This window comes from Podarcis tiliguerta, assembly GCF_965153285.1.
Source record: "Podarcis tiliguerta genome assembly, chromosome: 9".
In the NCBI taxonomy this organism is placed as follows: domain Eukaryota; kingdom Metazoa; phylum Chordata; class Lepidosauria; order Squamata; family Lacertidae; genus Podarcis; species Podarcis tiliguerta.
The window spans coordinates 64,161,693-64,178,129 of NC_139542.1; the positions used below are offsets into that span (position 1 = coordinate 64,161,693).

General features: G+C 42.4%; 1 protein-coding gene across 1 annotated transcript in view; it reads right to left on the minus strand.

Annotated features, from left to right (window-relative positions):
- Positions 1-16,437, minus strand: part of STIM2 (stromal interaction molecule 2) — a 73,042-nt gene that overhangs the window by 37,186 nt on the left and 19,419 nt on the right. The window contains exon 2 of the mRNA XM_083458168.1: positions 1,194-1,324. Coding sequence (XP_083314294.1) covers positions 1,194-1,324 — 131 coding nt within the window. The remainder of the gene's footprint in view (positions 1-1,193; positions 1,325-16,437) is intronic.

The window sequence follows — 16,437 nt, forward strand, 5'->3', positions numbered from 1 at the left end:
TCCTACTCAAAACTTTTTAAAAGCAGTGCTTTGTCAAAGTAAGCACAGAAAATCCAGCAAGATTCTCTTCCATTTCTATTTCCCTTGTTCTCTACTTCACTAATAATCTCCATACAGTTTACTAAAAATAGAATTCGGTAACATTTTCTTATTGCAAAGTAAATCAAAATACTTAGCCTGCTAAAATATAGATTACTGTTTCGTCTTAAAACTTGGCACTTATTTTGGCATAATACTTTACATCACTATGGTTGTGTAAAGATTGTTTACTCTCTCATAGTTTCTGCTTCTTTGGGGAAGCAACTATCATTATATTGACAAGGCTGCCTCTGTGCAGCTCTGCAGGTTCTTTTGCAGATTAGCACCTGGACAGACAATAACCCATTGGGCTGTCATACTTACCAACAACTGCAGCTTAGTCGTACTCAGCCTAGTGTTCCGGGGTGTAGAAGGGTATCAGGGGTAAGGTTGGAGCTGGGAGGGGTGCAAAACAGGGTCTCTTAGAGGGGGGGAAGGGGACATATGGAAGGATCTTTTCCGGGAGTGATGGGGGGGAAGGGTTTCAGGGGCCAGGGGGCATATTTGGGGGTGGGCTGAAGGGAGAGGGAGCAAAGGAGGGGGACAAGGTCTGAGGGGGACACAGGGGGAAGGCGGGAGGGGGATATATTCAGGGAAGATCTCAGGGGGGAGGGGGGCATATCCGGGGAGGGGGAAGGCGGGAGGGGGATATCTTCAGGGAAGATCTAAGGGGAGAGGGGGCAAATTCGGGGAGGGGGGAAGGCGGGAGGGGGATATCTTCAGGGAAGATCTCAAAAGGATTGATATGTTTCATAGACAGCTGAATTGGTCTATTTCAATATATTTGACTATAAATAGTAAGCAAAATTTTCTTTGTAAGTTCATTAGTAGCAATGAACGGACGACAATTGTAAATATGAGCTTAGACGAGTATGGAAGTTTCAAAGGATCTTGTTTTGCTTCCTAATACAAGTAAATTAGATCATTTGTAGAGTATCAGCAAAATTTCTGGTTCAAAATTTTCCAGAAAAGCCACACCACTAATGTAAAGCATAAACTCCATAGCTGCAAGGGGTACAACAAAACAGTGGTAAGTTAATTGTTTATGTGCTCCTTTTCATACAAAATTCCATTTTTAAGGAAGATAGTCAGAGTAATATATTTTCTTCACGTACCTCGTCACTTTCATCTACTTCAATGCCCCCATCTTTGTCATCATCCATTTGTTTGTGAATTGTGCGAAGAGCTTCCAGGCTGTATTTATCTTCCTCAGTGAAACATGGTGGACTCAGTAAATGGCAAGGATCTAAAGGAAAAAATCAGAAACAATTCTTAACAATTTGGGCTTCAAGAGGGAAATGGAGGAAACGGAACGTTACTTTCAAGTTTTTAGGAATTATTAATCTCAGTTCATAATAGTAGGGCGCAAGTTCCATGCTACTGAACTGTCATAGGCCCAAGTCCGCTTACCCTTTTGGTGTGGTGGCACTGCAGGACGGCTGAGGCTCCACTGGGACCCCGACAAAGGAATCATGACATCAGTGCCCCTTCCTGATAGGTGGCAGAGCCATAAGTCCCCACTGCCTATCAGGAGCCAGATCCTAGCTTGCATCCTGGTTTGGCAAATGTGGATGCATGCTTGGATACAGACTGGGCCAGGATGTGGAGCTGATGAAGCGGTCTGCTCCATGGCTACTTAAACAGCCCTCACCTGGGGCCCTACCAGCTTTTCCTTCATCGTATTCCCCGCCCACCCACCCTTGGTTCAAGCTCATAGTCAAGGACTTTGCTATGGCTATGTTGGTTGCCATTTTATGGGGCTGGGTACGAACTTGTCCACCAGGCAAATTGGCTCCAGCCCAGTGGTTTTGCCTACTTCATAGCACTCATCACAACTGGGTTGGGCATTGGGGCAATCCTTTAATTTGGATGGAGGGGAGGTTGTAGTCTCCACCTGCCCCTCCAAATGCTGGGGTATCCCATTAAAGGGATTTGGGGAGGGGAGTGGACATGTCCGCATGCCTAGGCAGCGCCAGGGCTGAAGGCACTCCCCCAGACGATAGTCCCTGTGAGGGTCACCCTATCTGATGTAAGTCTTAGGAACCCACACCTGAATTGACCTACGAATCACTTCTGGTGGGCAGGCCAGAAGTATTCTGATTGCCCCATGCCCAAGCAAAACCTCTTTCATCTATATTCAATAAAGTTGTGACCTTTTTCGATCCAAACCAGTCTTAGTGGTCTTTTATTTATACAGGTTGGGGATTGGTGAGCAGCATGCCAGGACCTGCAATTCACACACTCCGGTATAGCATGGGAAATGCTTCACAACAATGCCACTACAGAGCATACAAGAACATTGGACCACACAGGCTGAATCAGTTAACATAGGTTTTGCTCATCAAATCCCTGGCCTTTTCTTCAGCTACATGTTAATCAGGTAAGAATAACCCTCATGAGTGGCAATTTTAGTCTTCATATATATATATATATATATATATATGCAGGTTTTGGTGTCCTCGGGTGTCCTCTCTGCCCAGAACATTGGAGGCTATACACCACACCTCCTCAACAGTATTTATAGGAACTCAAACACTGAGATCCTGCTCTGTTCCAGTAACAAGAAGCCGAAAGCACCAGCCTGAAGATGACGAGTGAGACCTCGTCGAAACGTCGCCTAGACACCCCAACTTTTACACGGGAAGACACCCGAGGACACCAAAACCTGCATTCCTGTACCCGTGAAAATCTACGAAAGCAAATATATATATATATATATATATACACACACACACACACACACGTGTGTGAATAATAATAATAAAGATAGGAAGCTTTAAACAAAACAGTTCTACCCTGTTTCCACTTGCTGTTTGTATTTAATCCACTCCAATTGGTTTATTTAAACCAAAGACTTGTACACTGACCACTAATAATGAATCATATGTTGTAGATATTATGGCAAATTTATTATGCAATTTTTGCGATCTACAAATGACATTCGATGACTTGGTCTTTTTATTATACAGTTTCTTATTCCTATGATCCTTGTTTATAAAATCTAATAAAAGGTTACTTCAAAAAAGGGGGGGAATAATAATAAAGAGGGGTAACAAACTAAAAGGCAGCAAGTACAAAATAACTTATTACTGGGAAGCGGTTGCTAATAGCTTCTCCAACATGAGTGTTTTTCATACAAAGATACAATAGTGGGGGTGGGAGGTGGGAAAGTCCACACACAATGTGGAGTGCAAGAGTGTAGAACAAATTTGCTGGAAGCACCCATTACAACAGACTAGAAGCGGTCCAAGCTTCTTCGTCCTATAATACTATGTTTTGGCCAGAACAGCTAAGTGGGATCTCCCTGCAGAGAGCTGGGGACAAGAGGAGGTAGAAATGCCAGAAATGCAAATAAAGGAAGTAGAAGCAGCCGTGCAGATAAAGAGGAAGTTGGGCAGCAGTGAGGTGGTACCAGTGGGTCACCAGTAGCTCCCCAACTATACTACTAGGTGCCACAAGTCCTTCTTAATGGGCTTCCCATAGGCATCTGGATCCGAAAGGCACTTGGTCTGAGCCAGCAGAGCTCTTTATGTTCTTATGCCAGCCTGTGCTGTTATGACCTGTCTGAATTTCCTTGCACAGCGCAAAGCATTCTCCCCCACAAGAGATTCTGCAGAAAACAGGGGAAAGGAGAAGTATTTAAGCATTCTGAGTAAATTAGTTCTTGGCATCCGACAAGGCCATCAAACTTAAATGTGCTTTCAATTTATTTTCCTGCAGGAAACATATTGTATATCACAGAGGAAATCTAAGTTATTGCAATTAAATGACAGCTTATCCAGAACGGAAGTCCTCTAATTAACTTTTATTTAACAGCTTTGGTCGCCCTGTATCATGGCCTCTGTCAGGAGAGAGACAGAGGAAATGTCTTCATTTTCCCTGACCTCTCTGTGTCTTTCAATACTATCGAGCATGATAGCCTTCTGGAGCAGCTGTCTGAGTTATGGGTGGATGGCACAGCTTTGTGGTCCTACTTGGATGGTCGTTTTCAGAGGGTGACGCTTGGGGTGTGCTCTTCGGCCCTGCGGTGCTCTCAATGTGGGTTCCTAAGGATTCAATTTTATCCCCCATGCTGTTTAACATCAACATGAAACCACTGAGGGGGGGCTATCCAGAGTTTTTGAGGAAGTTGTCAGCAATATACTGATGGCACATGGCCTTACTTTCGCTGGACCATTACTGTCTTTGGCAATGGACTGGATGAGAGCCAACAAACTGAAGTGTAATCCAAACAAGACTGAGGCACTGTTAGTGGGTGGTTCCCTAGACCGCATGGATGGTCTAGTGTAATCCAAACAAGACTGAGGCACTGTTAGTGGGTGGTTCCCTAGACCGCATGGATGGAAGGCTGCCTCCTTTTGTTTTTGATTTTTGTTCAAAAAAAATTATTGATTTTCCAGAATTTTTAAACAAACAAACATCTTAACTGTACTTAATCCAATCTTAGTAACATTGTTAAGTGACTTCCTCAAATCCCCCTAGCTGAATTTCAGTGTATTTCATTGTAACAGTTTTCCAAAACCAATTTTCTCATAAAATTAACATCTTTCTTCCTTTTCATTTTAACTTTAAAGATATTATTCTCTAACATCACATATTTAAATCCTAGGCCTATCTGGTATTTGCAAGTTTTTCCAATTACTGTATTTTTTGCTCTATAAGACTCACTTTTCCCCTCCTAAAAAGTAAGGGGAAATGTCTTATGGAGTGAATGCAGGCTGCGCAGCTATCCCAGAAGCCAGAACAGCAAGAGGGATTGCTGCTTTCACTGCGCAGCGATCCCTCTTGCTGTTCTGGCTTCTGAGATTCAGAATATTTTTTTTCTTGTTTTCCTCCTCCAAAAACTAGGTGCGTCTTGTGGTCTGGTGCATCTTATAGAGCGAAAAATACGGTAAGTTATCTTAGCAGATTTAACTAAATAGTCTTAGAATTTCATCCATTCCTCCTGGTACTCCTCCTCCTTCTGATCGCAGACTCTTCCAGTCAGGTCGGCTAGCTCCAAAAAGTCCATCATCTTCATCTGCCATTCCTCCACTGTTGGGACTTCTTGTGTTGGAAGGCTGCCTCCTTTTGATGGAGTTAACCACCCTCTGAAAGAGCGGGTACACAGACTAGGGGTACTTCTGCATCCTTTGCTGTCGCTTGGGGCTCAGTGGCCTCAATAAGTTCTTTCCACAGCGGGTTTTCTAGCTCTCCATTTGTATTTTCCTGCCGGTCACAGTAAAACCTGCTATGGAGGGAGTTTTTAAAGCCCTCTGCCTCACTTCCTGGACTTTGGGAAGGTCATGTGAGGGCCCTGGAGGCTTGCCCATCCTTTACAGCATTCAGCAAGCAAGGCGCGAGGGGCAATGCCTGTTCCAGACAGGTAGGGATGGTCATGCAGAGGGGAGGTTCTGGATGTTCCTGGTTTTACATGACTTTGTGTTTACACAAAGACCCTCAGAAGCAAACCCTCACGTAAGCTGCAAGTTACCAGTACTAAATTTCATATCTCTTCACAAACGTACATTGAATTGTCCCATACTTTGAATCATATTTCATCACAGCAGAGGCTAAACCTTTGTGATGATGCAAAAATGACAAAATGCTGCTTTTAATCAGTTTCACTGGGGATATCAGCCGCATCTCTTTCTTTGGCTACAGATATCAATGTTCTATTAGAATCCAGTGCTGACAACTACAATATGTTGTAGATGAGGTTGTTTTTGAGAAGCAGCCTCATTACTTGTTAAGCACCAAGCAGTTCTGTTCTCAGGTACCTTTAATGGTTCTTAATAGCACTGGAGCCACAGCTATTTATCTTTTATCTGTTGTTTTTATTTTGGTCATAACTTCTGGCTTTATTGGTTTATGTTTACAGGTTTATTTGCTGCTTTTATGGTTATTTGTGTCATTGCTTATTTTCTTATGCTTTTATTGTAAACTCCTTAAGACCACTTTGTGAAAGGTAGGGTAAATACACCCATAAATTAAATGTGCAGGAGTACCACATTGCAAATAAAATCTAGATTCTAAAATATGTCAAAACCCATTCTATTACACACACACACACACACACACACACACATAATCTGTATTGTAGCAGTGGGAGGGGATGGTTCTCATTTGCAATCCACACCAAAGTACCAACTATGGTCACAGACATGAGGCATCCACTAAAGAGAGCCCAACGTTTTGTAATTAAAAGTTTATTCCTAAAACACTGGACTTACTTTTTACACAACTTGTTCCTCATAACCCTCTTAATTTTATAATGGACAAATAGGTGCTATTTTTCTCATTTAAAACCTTATGTGCTTTTTTATACAAGAGAGCGGAAAACAGTGTCGGTTCCCTTGAGCATTTGTCGAAAGAACACTTGATACCGCTCACAGATCAAGTTCCTGAAGGCATTCAAGAGTGAAGAACATGAAGGGAAAACAGTGAACAGTTTGAAATTAAGAAACAAGTCATTTTATGAAAAATAAAGGCCAGTTTAATTATAGCTGGGGTGGGGATTGATAAAAGTTAAAAAAGTAATTCTTAACAACATACCTATGTTCTATTTTAATTAAGACTAAAAGAATGCCATTAGATTATCAATATTATTCTTGCTATTAAAATTTTTTACTCTGTTCTTCTGCCCATAGAACACCCAGCAGTTAAGATGAAGAGAAGTACAATATATTTATAAGCAAATAAAATAAACACAGTTACAAAAAGGGAATGAAGAAAAAGCAACTTAGAACAACGTAATCTGAAAAAGCAGTAATCATGTTAAAAATAATTTTTGAAAAGCAATTGAATTATACATTACTGCCATGTAAAAGTGGTTTCTATTTGTGTCTGAATGGACCAAAAGAGGGAGCCAGAGAGATCGCCACTGAAGATGAGCCATAGCATTGGCACCATCACTAAAACAGCCACATTTCTTATGCTCACTCATTTAACAGCCCAAAATGGTGGTAAGGACCCCAAGGAAGTTCTTAAAGCCTGGGCAGGTCTGCATGGCAGATCAAGACCATTTAAAGACTTTCCAAAAACAAAGGGAACCAATCAAGCTGAAACAAGATTGGAGTTAAACATGCCGATGATTAGCCAACACGCAAGAGTCCAGCTGCCACATTTTGGACTAATGGACATTTTAAAGACATTTTCAATGTGTCATAATTTCAAAAGATAGCTCCCATATACAGAACAGCACAGTCTTCTGGTCTAGAAATAACTGAAGTATGTATGCCAGGTTCATTTTCTCTAAGAGAATCAATTCTGAGACAAGCTTCACAGAATTTTGTTTATGGGCATCTTTGATATCATGATGACAGATGCAATGTGTCACTAACACAATCACACAAGTCAAGCAGCGAGAGGAACAAGATGATTTTGAAAAGCAAGAAAACACCAAAAATATAGATGTCAAATATTGGTTTAAATAAAAGGCTCTTTTCAAGTCGAGGCATGACTCAGCGCAATGTAAATAAGATGATATTAAGATTGATTGTAAAGATTGTTTTATTTTGGGGGTTTTTTGGTTATTGAAAAATGTCAATAAAAAGCATTTTTTTAAAAAAAGTCTCTTTTCAAGAAATGTGAAAAAATGGTGCAGAGATCATAAATTTTTGTGCACACGAAAAGCCTAGTATGGAAAATAGAAGAGTAGCAATGTAAAGATTGAAAGACACAGGGCAATCTAGGCCACAGCACACACCATTTTTAACAAAAGGGGGGAGTAGTAAAAATACAAATCACAATACAATCACTAATGGTCAGTAATAAATGGGAAGAAAGCCCAATATTGGGGATGGGGGAGAGGGAGACAGCACCTCCAGGTGAACAGAAATACCTTTGAGCCCAATGCAGGAGCCAATGCACTTCAGAAAACCTAAAAGCACAGCATGTTTGTCTCTTAGCCTTCCTGATTAAGAGAACTCTTAAGAATCATGCAGAACATGCCTATAAAACAATCACACACTTCCTTGCTAACTACTCCATGCACCATAAAGAAACAGAGGCCGATGAAACACATCTGGGGGAAGTTAAAGTTGTCTGGATGTATGGCAAGGGAACTGAATCTTTAGTTCCATGATTCCCAATGAGCAGCACACTAACGCTGCCACCTCTGTGAAAACACCAGCAGGAAAAAGAGATCACAAAACAGCAAGAGAGTAAAAACAGGGAAAGTGGCAAGACCACAACAATTAGGTCAGTATCCAGAGAGTCAATCTCTTCTTTGAACAGTGAACTCCAAAAGCCCCCTTTAAAACAGGCTTCCCATCAAGTCACTGGTTCCATTGTTTTAAACTTAACACAGCTGTTCAAGGAGGTCATGCTAACACAGGAGAGTTTGTCCTTACATGTAACCAGAGCCAGTTCCATTAAGGACTTTCAAGACGTAGGCTGATACCCTGGATTTGCCCTGGTATTCGACAGGGAAGCTAGTAAATCAGTGCAATAACATGTTCTCTACAGCCGCAGCTTAGTAGCTGTTTTCCAAATCAATTCCATCTGTAAAGACAATTACTATAATTTACGCATCACGACTGAAGGGTTTTTTATCTGACCTTTGGAAGGTAGGCTGAAGACCAAAACGGTTTCTAAGGCTGCAATCCTATACCCACTTATCTGGAAATAAACCCCACTGACCAGACAATGAGACTTGTTTCCAAGCAGACGTACAAAATTGCTGGAAGTGGTTAGACAGACACAGCTGCCATTAGCATAGAACTAGGGAAGATGGGTAAAAGCCTCAGCGCCTAGGGCTTGCCGATCGAAAGGTCGGCGGTTCGAATCCCCGCGGCGGGGTGCGCTCCCGTCGTTCAGTCCCAGCGCCTGCCAACCTAGCAGTTCGAAAGCACTCCCGGGTGCAAGTAGATAAATAGGGACCGCTTACTAGCGGGAAGGTAAACGGCGTTTCTGGCTCGCCAGAGCAGCGATGTCACGCTGGCCACGTGACCCGGAAGTGTCTCTGGACAGCGCTGGCCCCCGGCCTCTTGAGTGAGATGGGCGCACAACCCTAGAGTCTGTCAAGACTGGCCCGTACGGGCAGGGGTACCTTTACCTTTACCTAGGGAAGATCCAGGTTCAAATCCCAACTCACCCATTAACCTATTTGGGTGCCTTTGGGCCAGTTTCTTTCTCAGCTTGTTAGAGTTGTAGGGAGAATAAAATGGGAAAATTGGACATAAATGGAATAGAAATGTGTACATATATTTCTTCTGTCCTACTGTTATCTATGAGCAAACAATTTGTAAAAACACGACCCAAACCTAACATGCTATTTGCTGTAGGCAATGGACAGTCAAGTATATACAGTATGGGCAATACTGCCACGACAACAAAATCATCTTCACAACTCTAAAAAGGCACTTTACTGTGACAATATACCGTATTTTTCGCTCTATAAGACGCACCAGACCATAAGACGCACCTACTTTTTGGAGGAGGAAAACAAGAAAAAATAATATTCTGAATCTCAGAAGCCAGAACAGGAAGAGGGATCGCTGAGCAGTGATCCCTCTTGCTATTCTGGCTTCTGGTATAGCTGCACAGCCTGTATTCGCTCCATAAGACGCACACACATTTCCCCTTACTTTTTGGGAGAGAAAAAGTGAGTCTTATAGAGCAAAAAATACGGTATATGCAAGAGAGAGGACAAAGTCTGTCTCAGCTGTTTCTGTTTAAGTGCAGTTTTCGACATCTTGTGTACAACTGCTCTATGGGCCAGTTCACATATTAAAATCTTCTCTGCCATATCAATTTGTGTACATTGGTACATCAGTGTGTAAAGGGAAGTATAACCCCTGATACATAAAGGTAGCAGCTGCTATCTCTGTGATAGCAGAGGCTGGAAAAAGGTTCAGAGTTACCAGCCAACATGATGCAGGTGGTAAGTCCACCCTCTGATATGACAAGTGGCTAGCCGAGGGTTTCCTTTGAAGTGTAGTGATGAAAAGTCGTAAACACCACACTTGTAAGACAAGTGAGTGGTAAATGAGGATCCCCATTACACACACTGTCCTCACCATCTGGTAATCATTTACCACCTAATATCTAGGCAACACAATTCAACAGAAATATGCTACCTCCTACGAAAGAGTTGAATGCACCAAATTTAAAATTAAACCTGTTCTGCAGATGTACCCACAAATTTAGTTATGTAATTCTTCACTGTCAGTTTTCCAAGCACCAAAATGCTAGTGGCAATGCTAGTATTTGCATAATGCATTTTACAGAAAGAGAAGGTTGTATCAGTGACTTAATTAAAACCCCAAAGCCATCTGATATGCAGGCACATAGGAATGGTGCAATTTAGCCATGACCAGTGTTCAAAACTCCCATTGTTCCAGGCGCGTTTTGCAACAGGGAATTTCATTAGCGCGAGCAGTTTCTGATCTCTGGGCGCAGTACTGCACCCTAAGATTTCAGATTAAAACTGCAGAGTGGAAGGAAAGGAGGACCTTTTCCTGCCTCCCCACTTCCAGCTACTCTCTGAAGGCTGGAGAAGAGATCATCTTAAGGATATTAGAGGGGTGGGGAAGGGGAAGGACTAGGCCATGTGAAAAATGAACACAATGTTTTAGCTGCAGTTCATTCATTTTCAGCTTTGTATTCTTGTTGTTAAAAAAAATGCACCTGGACATTGCGTTGTTGCACCCATAACCTAGGCTTAAGGTGCCATTTAGCTCCTAGCTTTCATATCTCAGTTTACAACACTGACCTTGACTCACCTCATGCCTTCCAGTAGCAAAATGTGTGAGCGAAGACCAACTAGTACAGCAGTGTGAAGGGGGCACCCAGAGAGAAGCAAGAGGTGCCTACCACTTGTGGCTTTACAGTTTAGGAACTCATGGCAAGAAACTGATGAGAGAAGCACCATTAACTGCAGAAGCATTTTCCCTTCCGCCTTGCCTTGCAAGATCTTGAAGTGTTAGAAAGTTTTCCCCCTTGCAGCTTGAAGGGTCCTTTCAGGTTGTTTAATTCGGATCACACTGAAAAGCACTTCCACCAATCCAAATTACACCCCCTTCAAGCTAATAAGTATATTTAACAAGAGGGAAGCAATAGTTCCACTCCATTCTGCCTTGGTCAGACCCCACGGTGAGTACTGTGTCCAGTTCTGGGCACCACAGTTTCAAGAGGATGCTGACAAGTGAGAACGTCTGCAGAGGAGGCTGACCAAAATGATAGAAGGATCTGGAAACCAAGGCTTATAAGGAACAGTTGAGGGAGTTATGTAAGTTTGCTGTGCAGGAGAGAAGACTCAGAGGTCATATGATAATCATCTTCAAATATCTGAAGGGCTGCCAAATGGAAGATGGAGCAAGCTTTGTTTTTTGCTGGTCCAGAGGGTAGGACCTGAACCAATGGATTCAAATTAGAAGAAAGGCAATTCCGCCTGAACATTAGGAAGAACTTTCTGATGGTAAGAGCTGTTCAACAACGGAATGGACTCCCTTGTGCTCTCCTTCACTGGAAGGTTTTAAACAAAAGTTGGATGCTCATCTGTCAGGCATTGTTTAGGTGTGATTCCTGCATTGCAGGGGGTTGGATTAGATGACCCATGAGGTCCCTTCCAACCCTACAATTCTGTGATTTCTAAGTTTGACATTTTGTAATACACATGCTCAAGGAAAGAATACTTGGGCTGCATTGTTCTGAAGTTCCTATCAGTATTCAACATATTCCCGGGTAAGAAAGAAATTGAAGTGGCTGAGCGAACTTCCTCTGTAAATGGTTCATCATAGCAACTGGAAATGGCTGCAGTGCCAAGCAAAGGAAACACAAACAGGGAGACAATCTGTTCTTAGCTTCACAGTGTTTCCTCTATTCTGGTGAAAGGGAGATGGCAGCATCTTGACTGATATATAAAGGGTTTTTTTTGTTTTTAGTGGGCGACTAGAAATATTTGTCAAGGCAACGTGAACAGAGTTAGCAGGGGAGGAAACCGGCTGCAGCAAGATCAAGGGCAAACTGCAAGCTTTAAAAACTACATGCATACAACAAGAGGAATACCACAAAACCCAAAAGGTTTATCCCTTTGTTCCATCTCATTGTAACTATACCATTCCTACCATCCCAAATAAGTTCCACCTACAGCCTAGATACTGATCCCCCTCTTCTCTTGTCAGAAAGTTTCCCTGCTACCTTCAAAGTTAACACACCCATACAGCTTTCAAACAAAATACTGTGGTTTAGACCACTACTATTACATATAAAAGGATATGCAGTCTGATGACATTAAATAGAACTACAACTATTCTCAAAATTTCATACATGGTTCTCCCTCTGTAATGAATAGGACAGTTTGGTTCAGGGGTCACCAAACTGTAGCTCCAAAACTTCATGCACCTCTTGCACCTCCAGCTGCAGCTCTTGAGACCACAAAAGGTGCCCATGCATTTTATCATTTCCTGTATCCTTCCCAAGACACCGATGGAACAGCAATCCCTGCTCTCTGCAATCACTTTGGTAGCAGATGCCATTCAGGACAAAGGAGTATCTGCCATGCGTAAGAGAGAAGTAACTAGAGGCATGGTCAGCAAATCAGGAGACAGAAGGGGGCAGAGAAGCATGGGAAAGGAGACAAAAAGAAGCAATGTCAGATGATGGAAAAGAGAAGGCAGAGTTGATGGCTATTGAAAAGGTGTGTAGAGTATGAAGAAGAGAGACAATCAACGGACACACATAAGCCTGTGCTAGAGAGAAAAGAAAGGAGGTTTACTAGGCCCCTTTGCAGAAGTAAGGTTCAAGCAATTATTATTATTATTAATAATAATAATAATAATATACCATCCTATACCCGGGGGCCTCAGAGCGGGTCACAGAATAAAATCAAGATATAAAACCACAAAATACATAATAAAAATAAAAATAACAACCCAATAGCTCCCCTCCCCAACAAAAACACATTTTAAAAGGGCATAGGATGTAAATCAGATCCACCAAAGGCCTCGTTATAAAGGAACATTTTTGCCTGGCTCCTAAAGGTGTATATTGAAGGTACCAGGCGAAATTCCCTGGGGAGAGCATTCCACAGACGGGGAGCCACTGCAGAGAAGGCCCATTCTCATGTTGCCACCCTCCGGACCTCTCGAGGAGGCACTCGAAGGAGGGCCTCAGAAGCTGATCTCAGAGTCCAGGTAGGTTCATATAGAAAGACGTGGTCCTCTTTCCCCACCGCCACTTTCCCTTCCAATCACTCTCTGCAGGCTTTGCCTAGAAGAAGGGTCGATCAATCTGCCTACTATCTGACTTTTAGAAGACATCTGAAGGCAGTCCTATATAGGGAAGTTTTTAATGTTTGATGTTTCACTGTACTTTTATAATCTGTTGGAAGCCACTCAGAGTGGCTGGGGCAACCCAGTCAGATGGGTGGCTTATAAATAACATTATTATTATTATTATTATTATTATTATTATTATTATTATTATTATTATTATTATTACTACTACTACTACTACTACTACTGCAAGTCAGAAACTGTCCAGCAGTGTACATTTGCAGTGTTCAAAAAGGATATTGTGCAATGCATTTGTGCAGGCAATGATAGACATCTCACCATCTTACAATAAACCCTTTCTAATCGGATGCTGGAGTTTGCTGTGGCATCTGATTTATATTCTGTGCATGCATGAAAGCATAACATAATCAAGTCATAAGAAATGCAAATATGGAGAAAATTGAAATTTTAAGCCAAAATGGGAGGAAGATTTTACATGCACCGTTAAAGGAGACAAACCTCTTGGCTTTAACTGCAATGCATCAGTCACTCTAAACTTTAAAGTAAGCAGCTTGAAATGCCACTCCTAAACAAATCAACAGACATTTCATTTGAATACACACACAGCCCTCATTAGAATTAAGGAAAACATATTGCTTTCAGCATTCGCTAAAGCAGTCTTTCCCAACCTCGTGCCCTCCACAAGTTTGAATCCCCATGGCGGGGTGCGCTCCCGTCGTTCGGTCCCAGCGCCTGCCAACCTAGCAGTTCGAAAGCACCCTCGGGTGCAAGTAGATAAATAGGGATTGCTTACCAGCGGGAAGGTAAACGGCGTTCCGTGTGCTGCGCTGGCTCGCCAGATGCAGCTTGTCACACTGGCCACGTGACCCGGAAGTGTCTTCGGACAGCGCTGGCTCCCGGCCTTTAGAGTAAGATGAGCGCACAACCCTAGAGTCTGGCAAGACTGGCCCGCATGGGCAGGGGTACCTTTACCTTTACCTTACTAAAGACAGGACAGGGTGGTGCTGTGGTCTAAACCACAGAACGTAGGCCTTCCCGATCAGAAGGTCAGCGGTTTGAATCCCAGTGACAGGGTGAGCTCCTGTTGCTCGGTCCCTGCTCCTGCCAACCTAGCAATTCGAAAGCACGTCAAAGTGCAAGAATATAAAAACAGCATTTCTGTGCGCTGCTCTGGTTCACCAGAAGTGGTTTAGTCAGGCTGGCCACATGACCCGGAAGCTGTCTGCGGACAAACGCCGGCTCCCTTGGCCTGTAAAGCGAGATGAGCGCCGCAACCCCAGAGTCGTCCACGACTGGACTTAACAGTCAGGGGTCCCTTTACCTTTACCTAACTACTAAAGACAGGATCCAATGTTGCACACAGCACACAGGAGGTTGTAGGGGTAGGGAAAGGAAGATGAAGCCTCACTGTGTGATCTTAAGTCTGTTTCACTTCCACACAGACAGCACTGGACACAACTCTCAAGACTGGATTGCTAGAGAAGCTTGAGAAAACTGGAAAATGAAACTTCTATGTAAACCCTACCGTAATTCATACACTAAGTCTTCAGTTGTTCATGTTCACACACTGCCCCACTGTAAATAAAACAGACCTCTTATACGTGGGTGCTATTCACAGGCAAACAGGGGGTTCCTATTCAGGAATGCATTAGAGCAAGGGGGGAACCTGTGGCCCTCAAAATGTTGTTCAATTACAGCTCTCATCAGCCATTAACATTGGCCAGGCAGAATTGGGCTGATGCGAGTTCAAATCCAACATAATCTGGAGAGCCACAGGTTCCTGTCTCAGCTTTAAAGTTTGTTAGGTCATCTGCAACAGTCACTAAAAGAAACTTATAAACTCGGGGCTTTCTCCTGCATTTTGGAGTCCTGTTGGACCTAAACGACGTAAGTTTCTATTAGCACTTTAGCAAATACAGAAATTGGTACTTTATACATGTCTTTGCGGGACGACAAAAACTGCTGTGCTTGCTAAATACTGCTACCCTTCAGGTACCTTCCACATAGCAAATATACCACTACAGATACGTCCCTCCCTTTTGATATGTATCATCTTCCTTTTACACCTTCTCAATTCTATTTTTATCACAGCAGATTAAAAATGCAGCTATCAGCCACTGAGTTTTTTCAGTAGAGTCTCCCCCCCCCACACAAATGGATAGATCATAGCAAGCATGTGACAAATAGTCCTGACAAAACTAGCATGCATGTGGTAGGTTCAACCACTGAACCAAGTTTCCTGCAATTTTGAAACAAGGAGGTAGAACAGGTGGCCCCTGAGATGTTGCTGCACAACCACTGTCATCATTCCTAATCAATGGCCCATACCAGAAGGGGCTGATGGGAGTTGGAGTCCAACAGAATTTATTAACATTTAGGGAACTCTCCACCTGTAATCCTGTACTCACTGACCTAGGAGGAAGTCACTTTGAACTCAATGAAACTAGAGGAAGAGAAGTATTGTGAAATGCCCTTAGATAGAAATTTACTAATAATAAATAATAATAAATGAATGTGGTTTGCCTTTTCAAATAAACACACAAACCAGAACAAAACTCTCCTCTATGTGTCCTAAATTTTGAGATGTAGTTCTGCATGTCAGCATGCATAGAACTGCACTGTCAAGGCCACCTCAAAGTATGAGTTTATCCGCTTTGTCTTAATCACCTTATTTCTTATAGCATTTAATGGCCTAGTCTACATGCTCATCATTAAAGCACCTTTAACGTAAACAGTGATACAAGCATCCTGTCGGTCATCTGATTATCAGCATCTGATCAGAGATTCTGCAATTAAAAACCAATTACAGTAAATTACAGGTTCTTATTTTTAAGAACTAATTTATCACTTTGTGCTTTTGTCAATTGGATATTGTCTTTTATACATTTTCGTACATATTTACAAGGGGAGAAATGATATAACTGGGCAGCATATTGAACACAGGAGGGAAGAAAGATGGGAAAATCAGAAGATACAAGTCAAGCCTTCATAACTGGTCAATGGTGTAAAATATCAGTAAGGAAAAATACTGAGAAGGAACATGAGCTGATCAGTACTATCTGAAAACAGGTGTTTTTTTTTTGGGGGGGGGGGCAAGGCTTTCCCATAAAGCAACAGCTACTATATGAACTTTAAAAAT